We start from the raw sequence: 10,481 nt of genomic DNA on the forward strand, positions 1-10,481 counted from the left end.
CAAATAAAATATATAAATATATATTATATAGTATTTTTTTATTTCAATTTTATTTTCAAACTATTCAGTAGAATAAAAGATGATATCTATATAGCAAGAAAGATAAAGAATTCGCAGAAATTTCTTACGTTGATCGAGGGTCAATCTCGCGTTCTGCGATTGCTTAAGATCCGCCTATCTGCGCTCTCAAGATCTCCTTAGTGGCTCCTATCACGTCTGTGGATGGCCACAGAAGGATGGAAGAAGGTCGGGGATCGTTCTCGTCGGAGAGGGTTAAATCTCATGGGGACGCGGCAGGATCGAGCAGGCTTCCGTTCGCGACGGGTGTAATTTCTATTTTTTTCAATCTCAGCCCGAGGGCGTCTCAAGGGCCGACGTAATTTCGTCTTTGTGCCAAGGGATGCCTCGCGCTTAAGACCACCCTCGTTCATATATCTCGAAACTGGCACGGCGGGCAAAGAACGGCGAAAAAAGGAATCGATAGAAGGGCAGAGGTAGTACAGGGACAGAAAAAGCAGCATCCTTACAAGAACGCCGCTCGAACGAGAACTCTCACAAATTAAGAACCGACGTTACCGAAGAAGAAGAAGAAGAAGAAGAAGAAGAAGAAGAAGAAGAAGAAGAAGAAGAAGCTTTAACCAATCGATACGATTGCTTGCGATCTTTGACCATGCAATTCTGTAGACTCGTAAATCGTCTCGCATCCTTGATGGCACGCGGATCTAAGACGACATCGACACCCATTTTTATTTCAAATCAAGTACACGCTTACATAGAGAAAAAGATGATATTATGACCAGTGTAGATATAATTAAGTGGCAAATTCTATAGTGATTATTTATGACTTTTTGCTTAGTTTAAACTCGCCGTTTAAATCTATTTTTGTCACACATTATCACCCTTATTTCTCTTCGAGTAATTTATGCAATGTCATATTTTTATAATATCTTAGGTATAATATCTTAGGTATAATAAATGTTTCGTAACTTTGAGTCTAGAATTAGTTGAATGATAACACATTAATGAATATAATAGTTAAGTTTTAAATTTAAATATTGATTATCAATCAAATTATTGTATAAAATATAAATGGGATGCCACAATCACTTTTTCCTTTACTCACTAATTTCTTGCTAACTACTTAACGTCACTACTTAACACTACTTAACTTATTGTTAAACACAATCTTGGCTCAGTCTTGTAAAGAAAATTTTTTTATCATTTGAAGTATAAGTTGTTTTTATAAGAGTTATAATACCTGTTAAATAAGATCTATATGGCCACTGAAAGATGTTTCAGCTTCTTTCTAAAGTAAGCGACCATGAGAAGCGTCATTCCTTGCATGATCAATCGAGCCGTAACAAAAACGTGAAGGGTGCACTACCTTCGCGATACATATGTACAGGTCTACGTTACAGGCTCCACGGCTAGTTTTACGCCGTCATTACAGGACGTAATAATACGACGTGCCATAGGAGTTCGGGTCAAGTAGAAAGGGCGAAAATTACACGACGTCCATGCGCGCGCTAGATTACACGAGCTCGTGGTCGTAATAACGGAGTCCCGAGGTGGGCTTTTGTCGATTGCATTTGTCTATCGATCGATCGGACTGGTCGCCATCGCGTTACCTCGCGATGAGCCGATGAGCGAGCGCCGAAGTGTCGCGCGAACACAGGGTTTCGATAATTATATCCAACTACGTCACTTTTTGCCGTAATTAGGACACTCCAGCGAGAGAACGATGCGGGTCGGTCGAGCGGATAACGGCTAATTAGCTGTGAGCGAAACGCCAAACGCGAATACGCCGATGTCCATATCGGAGAATATCCATCTTAATTTTCGGTGCTAAACGTAGCATGGGGAGTCTCTGAACACCGGCGAGCGCTAAATCTAGAGGAAAGTTGAAAATTGTTCATCGCCTCGCAGAAAATTCTCGCTTCGATGAAGCGTGAATATCTTGCTTATCGCGCGCTCGTATTTTTGTAATCGGCAGCACGATGGTACACATGCTCACGCAAGGAATATTCAGAATTACTTTTTCTCATGCGAGAGAGAGTCTAATAAACAATTTTTTATCTTTCAAAATCATTTAAAATGAAGCAAAATAAAAAAAATCGACAATTTCAAATAACTCCTATTTTAACGGTTTAAATACATATTTGATGATTCTTTCAGATCATATAAAACAATTTCGTTGTATAAATCATCATGAATAGTAATCGACGTACATATACATACTAATTAATTCAGAATTGCTTTTTTCTTGATCTCTAGATTGGAGGATAATAAACAATATTTAATATACATATAAACAATATTTAATATACATATAAACAATATTTAATATTAATATATATAATAAATAATAAATAATATTTTATCTTTTAAAGTCATTTAGAATAAAGCAAGTAAAAAGAAGGCAATTTTGAATAATCATTATTTTAATGATTTAAATATTCTTGAATTCTTTCAGATCTGTGTATAAATCAATCAATTTCGGCATATAAATAATCACGCATTTGCTTGAATGCGATTGGAATTCATAGTAATCGACACATCTCAATTAATTCAGAATTATTTTTTGTTATGTCCGAAAGTCTAATAAACAATTTTTTCAATTAAAAGAAATAAAGTATATAAAGTAAAGGTGTACAACTTTGCTTCCGCCGTTTTTTTTCCGAAATTCGAGGCTTTATTGTAAAGAACTGGTTATACATTTATGATTCAAAGTATTGTCCATCACTGGCCACTACTTTCTCCCATCTTTCGGGTAGCGTACGAATCCCGCGTCGAAAAAACTGGTCATCTTTTGAGGCTATCCACGAATCGATCCAATTTTTTACTTCTTCATAAGACCGGAAGTGCTGGTCAGCCAGGCCGTGTGCCATTGATCGAAACAAGTGATAGTCAGAGGGAACAACGTCTGGAGAATACGGATGGGGTAGGACTTCCCATTTCAACGTTTCCAAGTATGTCTTGACCACTTTCGCAACATGGAGTCGAGCATTGTCATGCTGCAAAATCACTTTATCGTGTCTCTCGTTGTATTGCGGCCATTTGTCTTTCAATGCTCGGCTTAAACGCATCAATTGCGTTCGATACTGATCGCCTGTGATTGTTTCAGTCGGTTTTAACAGTTCATAATACACTACGCCGAGCTGGTCCCACCAAATACAGAGCATGACCTTGGACGTCAAAATCACCGTTCTTGAAGCGTTGAAACCACTCACGACACGTTCTTTCACTAATAGCGGCCTCACCATAAGTATTTGAGAGTATTCGATGAGCCTCAGCCGCAGATTTCTTCATATTGAAGCAAAAAAAATTAAAACCTCCCGCAAATGACGAGAATTTGGCTCGTAAACTGACATTTTCAATCGAGAATAACTTTATGATGCAGACACAAATCGACTAATGTTTCTATGGGGTTATGTTGACAGATGCCCAAGTTTATTATATGACGTCTATGATCTATTTATTTCGACCACCACTTACCGCTAAAGCCATCTATAGGAAAACGGCGGAAGCAAAGTTGTACACCTAATAATACTAATATAAATTCAAGCAAATAAAAGTTAGAATACAGTTATTATTTGTGTCTAATTATATAAAATTTTTTTTCTCCTTTAATTCATATATTCTAAAAACAAAAACAAAAAAATCAACATTTCGATTGTTATTTGTAACTATCTTCAGGATACAAAATAAACTCTTAAAATCCAATAATTCGCAATCAATATAAAAATGTGTATCTAATTATTCTTAATAAAACAGAAGAATGCACTTCTCAAGTACTTCTCAAAACCTCGGGTGATTTCTCATTAAAATGTGAGTACAGCTCTTCATATCAAAATTGTACGGTTTTCAGAAATGGTCCTCTCATTCTGTTATAAAATTTCTTTTAAAAATTCATGTATCTTAAGAAAATCATTAGACATATATGTCACGTCAGCGTCAGAAATTTGTACTTTTCAAAATGAATTTTAATGTTTAAACAATTTTTTATCTTTTAAAGTCACTTAGAATGTAGCAAATAGACAAATTCAACAATTTCAAATCGTTATTTTAATTATTTAAATATTCTTGAATTCTTTCAGATATATTCGCATTATACAATTTTATTGTATAATAAATCACAGTACGTTCGTCTAAAGGTAATCGGAAAACATATAGTGATCAACATGTGTACCAGTCAATTCTGACAAGTCATGGCGTGTAGAAAAATTGAGCAATCACGATTAAAAGTGCAAACATACTGCAACAGTGTAAACGTTCGTCACTACTGCGAAGGAAGAACGGGGGAAAGAGTTAATACTGCGCTGGCGAGCGAATTTATCGGGGGGAAAGACCGTATAATTTGACTTTGCCGGTCAGGTCAGAATAATCGATATACCGCGGTGCGTCCGACACAGGAAACATAGGCACGTCCGATCGGCAGAGCTTAAATTGAGTGGAAATTATTTTCCCTTTACTATCATGTGCGCACATATAGATACAATACATACACTTGCAATGAGACGCACACGTAAGCAGATCGCACACACGTGTGCGGTGCGCCGCGACGCGCCTTCAGGAGTGGGCAAATACCACGAGTGCAGTAGATTACCGATTCGTAGGACGTGTTTGCGCTATTTGGATGTGTGCATTACCTTGGTAAGCGCATATGCACATTGACGTACGTAACGATGAAGATTTGCGCCGCGTCGCGCCGGTCGGCTTCCATCCAGAGCGGAAATCCGTTACATGTGACTCTAGCGGCATCGATGAGACTGTATTACAACGTTGTAATATCGTAAAAAAAAAAAAAAACGAAAACCTATGGCGTGCAACTACATAAAAATAGTTACTCGTGTGTCGGAACTGCGATATATTCGCATGCGTGGCTATTTTTAGTTTTGACAGAATGAGTCGCACGCGGATGGTACATATAAAGTAAATCATAAACTGAGTGTGTGACGATGAAAATATTTCCCCTTTTTTTTCGTTTTTTATTCCATTTCATATAAAAATAGAAGAATAATGTTGCATCGCGTGTATACTGTATATTAAATATTAAGTACAGAGATTATTTATTACCTGATGGATACGCATAAAATATATGAAACATTAATATCGTGTTAATAAGGTATTATATCACTGTAATGTTTTTATACTTACATTGAAGATTATAAGACAGACGTCTCATTCTGCCTTGCATAGTTTTCTTTTGGCTGCTCAAGCGGCACCACATGTTCACTTGTATGTACGACCATAACTTCAAAAAGAGTATGGCGTACAACATACAAACGTACATTGCGCCAACTGAAACAATAAACGTATAACAGTTAGCGTTAAAAGTAAAAATTTTAGGGAAAAAAGGGAGGAAAGAAAAAGAGAGAAAGTAGAATTCAACTCCATTTTCAACGATAAATATGTGCATTTAGTATATAGTCTGTTACACGTACTATAGAATCTCAGAAATATCCTTTATCAATGGAAGCGAGATCTGAATACGGCCTAACATTTTTATTCTCTCTGTTTCACGCGTGCATACGCATTCGCTATTCGTTATGAATCTCACTTAAATTCCAATGCGATGTATTCTCCTTTTCTTCTCGCGGCGATATATAAATCGACATAGTCACCTATCAATTGCCATGAAATTTCTCAATTTCGCATGCACGACTGCGTATAACGAATCACAAATCCTTCCACGAAACCTGTGCATAAACGGCAGGGAATAATGCCGACTTAATTATCGATGAGTATCATCGCTGCGATCCTGAGAATGCCCGTTATTATTATGCTATGCCAGTAACCATACCGTTGGAAAACTGCAGACGCGATGACGAAGGCGACGCCGGCACGATTCTCATATTTTCCGATATTTCCATCGAGCGTGTCGACGGCCTCCTTCGCGTCCCGGATTGTTCGTATCTTAATTAAATCGCCTGCTACCAAGCTATCCCGAGGTGGCGAGATTCCGCACGAGCGGAAAGACATAATTTCAACAGAACGAAACCGTTCCGTCTAGCTCTTTCGCTTTTGCGACGTCCTGTTCTACCTGCATTCTATAACTTTCATTTACCTGCACCAGCGCCTCGAGTGTCATCGAAAATTTATATCTCTGCTCATGTTTGGTAGGCACAAACCTAGCACAATCTAGAGTAATTTTGATTTTTTGTTCTGACAAAAAATGGTCGATGTTGAACTTTAAAAACAGTTTTTTTTCAATTTTCGCTTCATTTTTTGAGATATCGAAGTGCGGTTTGCGGCACAAACTTAGCACAATCTAGCATAATTTTTATATTTTTTGTTTTTCAAAATGGCCGCGCTAACTTCATAAACATCTCTTTTCGCGTTTATTAATTCCTTTTACCAAATCTACTTTGCCATCATTCTTAAGACGACGGCAAAGTAGATTTGGTAAATACACCGAGAGAAAATGAAGCAATAGATCAAGAAGTGTGCAATACTTTATTCGTTCTGCTGGAATTAGTTTGCGGACTATCGAGCAGGAAAATAACAGATAAATTGATCATTGGTTACGCGCGAGTAATAGTTGGTGGCGTTAGCGATGGCGCAAATCACAATCGTCGAAAGCGATCGAAAGCGACAGCCCCTGCCACAATGTCAACGACGGCGATAATGGGGAAACGAGAAAGCCCGAAGCAAATATTACACGGCGATGGTATCGTTCGTTAATATATACATGCTCGTCGGCAACGCACGAAAGCGCCAAAGCGTTTCCGCGAAATATGCGCCGATGCGTGCATTTGCCGCCCCCGCAGGGCGGTGCAGTAGCATGCTAGCTAAACAAGCTCAGGCACACAGGCAAGGCAGTTGAAAAGAGGGATGGAGTTGTCCTCCGGGTACATTCCGGCGATGCGAGCTGTCCTCGCCCTTCACACTTTTTCCTGTTATTCTCTCTGACACTTCCTAGTGTCGTATAAAATAAAAAAATAAAATAAAATAAAAAAATGTTATCATGTTATCATGTTATTCGATTTATTATTAAGTTACATATGTCAATATTCGTAAATATGGGAAACTCCTCTTAATACACGTTAAAATATACACGAACCCTCCGGAGTCCGTCTCGATCCTGCTCGACAACTCCCGATGCATTAGATGTTCAACAGTCGAAACGCATCTCGAGACGCGTTTTAGTGCACCGCTCGTTGCCGCTTATACCGTTTATGGCTTGTCCTTCGAACGAGTATTCGCTCGGGCACACCGGCGACGTCATACAGCGCGTATCGAGTGCTCATACATGCCGAGATAATTGCCAAATGTCGTGGCACGCATATATGTACGTTGCGTATACGGTCTGTTGCAAAATGACACGATAGCTTCACTATCGGGAGATAGAGATTATGATCTAGCATTTCGGAACAACTTGTAAAAAAGTATTCTATTATAATTATTAATGAAACGTACACCAAGAACGTATAAAGTATGGCATTAATTTATTAATTTTAAATAAAAATGCTTCCTGAATATTTAAAGCTAGGGATTTTTTCAATGCGAGAGTTCAACATTTTTTAAATATATATAATTAAATATGTTAGGTATAGGATAATACAAGTATAATCTATTTTAAAGATGACATGATGATCTATATTTTAACACTTTGATTTATTTTACGGATTTTTGTAATCAATCCCTTGTCACCATACTATTATTTTTCATATAATTTAAAGTAAATTTTTCATATTAAAATATATTTTCCAATAAAATGTTTTTAATAAAATTCTTCGGCAAAGTTAATAGACCTCTCTAGAATCCACAATTGACCATAAAATCAATGCAAAGTGTCCTCGGTTCATATAGATGGTAATAGGTAGGAAATGTGTGTTAAATTAACATTAAATTGATACGGCGACGCCCTGAACCCACACAGGCGATTGGATATATATAAGAGTCGAAGTTAAAAACCGATAGACGATCAAATGTGTAATTTTTCAAAAATTGCTATCATGTTTTGAATAGCTACACTTGTCTTGTTTCAATATGAGAACGTATTTCTTCGTTCGAAGTATCAGGATTAAACTCATCGACTTATCAACGCTACGAGTACCGTTCTACAAAGTTATTTAGTAGGTGCGATAGATATCCTTCGAGCAGTCCTCCTAAAGGTCTGATGGAAAATCGGCAGAAAATTACTTCTCACTCTCAGCGAAGTCATTAAATTCACGTATGTCCTACAAAGTATCGAGTCTATATTTCATCCGATACAAAAAAAAATCGTCGAAATGTCCTGCCAATAGTGCCAGAGCGAGGCTATCGCGTCGATACATCCTGCACAGTCGAAACGAATCGACAGAAGTGTATTGTGCTACCATTGGTGCGCGATGGGGGTGACGGTACCACGCGTGAAAATAGTTCCTCAATTTTCCATGGCAGTTCGCCGAACTGAGAAATTGCCAGTTCTCACCAGTGGGACTATTGTCGAATCTCGAAACCCACAATTTCCGATTCTGCCATCTCATTTTCAATCTTTTTACTCTTCATAAGTATCATCACAAGAAGACGCGCAGTCATAAAACTACTAAACAAATTTGAATAATTATAAGAATATTCAAAAATTTAGGAATCCTGAAAAATTATAGTATATTATTGAGAGACTTTTTAGTTCTAAAATTTGATATTATTGGAATTATAAACTGTTATCTTAAACAAACAATATAACATGTAAATTAATATAAGAAAAATTATTTGTAACATCTATTAATTTAATTTGATTAATCATAGTGAGTATAATCTATACATTTTTTATTTTATAATATATAAATTAATGATACGAAATTGGTAAAATTATTTTAAATATTTACATGCTTATAAAATTTAAATTCGTTCGATATTCATCAGCCTGCAAAGAGATACTTTTATTTGACACTTGTATTATTTCTCTTTCTAAGTACCATACGCTATGAAATGTTACAGTGAGGTAAGAATTCAGTTCTGCAAATATCATCTGTCTTTGTTTCGCGCTCACGTTGGCGGAACTTTTTAGACATACCTCGTACGAGGTTAAATTAATGTCAGCTCCCGAACGGACGGAAGAACAAACAGCGAAACACAATTTCCAGCGAGACCGCGCTTGGTATAACATTCCCCGGCGAATTTCATCGTGCACGCTTCCGTGCGAGTATCCCAGGCAAGTATAAAAGAAGAAGCCAGATCAATGATCAAGACTCCCTCCTTCTTTCTCTCTTTCTCTCTCTTACAGAAGAAACACTCGACGACACATTTTCTCGTCTGCTAAGTTCAAGCAGTTCGGACTCCTTCGCTCCGAAGTGCACGTGAAAATAGTTTCTAATCAAAATGCATTGATTCACATCAGACGTGTCAAGAGATGGAGTAGAAAAATATCAAGAAATACTGAACTGATATTGGGGATTCTTAGCAATAACATGAAAAAAATACTTTTAAAAAGAAAATTTTTTTGTTATTTTGTTATTATCTTAACTACGAACTTGTTATTTCAACGTGAAATTATTATAGCAATGTACAAAATACAGTTAAAAATATATAAAAAGAGAAAGATACTTATAGAAATATTTTTAAAGGAACGAAAGTCATTCGAATATTGGAATGTGAATCGTTTCACATTCTTAACACAAAGCAGGAAATGTGAAAATTCCAAATACAAGAATTCTCCATAAAAGATTTTTACAAATAAAACCTTTTGAAGATATTCAAAGTGAATATATGAATTTTCAGTTGCTCAGACATAAAACGAAATAAGTTGAAACTTTACAATATTATAATTTAAGATCGTGAAATTTAAAATTAAATTATGTATTCAGATACCAAACAAATATTAAATTGAAATTTCTAGCAGAGATGTTAAATTAACACAAACCAATTATATGAGCAATAATTATAAGTTTTGTACCGCAAAATATTTTCTCTTCTTCCCTCTCGCATTACTTTTCTCCCTTAATTCTTGATACCAATGCCGTTGCAATTTAAACATACGTGCTTATACAGACAATATATTCTAATATGTGAAAGAGGAATATTTAATTAAGATCCAGATCTTTATGCATCAGTTAAAATGAAATACTGTGTTTAGTAAGAGAGAGTGTGAGAACTTCTCGCAGACTACATTCTTCTCAAAATACCTTTGAAATCATTGATCTGGCCTTCATCCTTGATCAAGCAGAATGAAACTATGCATGAATTTATAGACGCGCGCACGGTACAATTTACAATGAAACATGCTGAAGAATCTTAACGGATCAAGTAACTTCTCTTAGCGAGAAGCTGTATTTCGTTCTTCCTTTTTCCTTAATATATTGATTCTCAATTTGGCCACTATTGCTCCCTAGAGCTTTTTTCCTTTCCTATCTTTCACTCTTTTTCTCTTTCTTTTCTTCTATATAATATAAAAAACATATAAAAAAACTAAAAAATGCCTAGAAACTAAGGCTGTAGTTATAGAATAAAAAAAATTTGTTTATACATGTGTTTATTTTCTTATAATATTTATCGAA

At 36.2% G+C, this 10,481-nt stretch overlaps 1 protein-coding gene across 2 annotated transcripts in view; it reads right to left on the reverse strand.

Moving 5' to 3' along the window:
• The window catches only part of LOC108689036 (diacylglycerol O-acyltransferase 1), a 102,866-nt gene that overhangs the window by 28,744 nt on the left and 63,641 nt on the right, over nt 1–10,481 (reverse strand). Inside the window, exon 6 of one of the 2 annotated variants that reach the window (XM_018195631.1) lies at nt 5,158–5,301. The exons of the other annotated variant lie outside the window; for it this stretch is intronic. Within the exon in view, the coding sequence (XP_018051120.1) occupies nt 5,158–5,301 (144 nt within the window). The remainder of the gene's footprint in view (nt 1–5,157; nt 5,302–10,481) is intronic. 2 annotated transcript variants of the gene reach the window in all.

Source organism: Atta colombica, unplaced genomic scaffold (assembly GCF_001594045.1).
Source record: "Atta colombica isolate Treedump-2 unplaced genomic scaffold, Acol1.0 scaffold254, whole genome shotgun sequence".
NCBI lineage: Eukaryota > Metazoa > Arthropoda > Insecta > Hymenoptera > Formicidae > Atta > Atta colombica.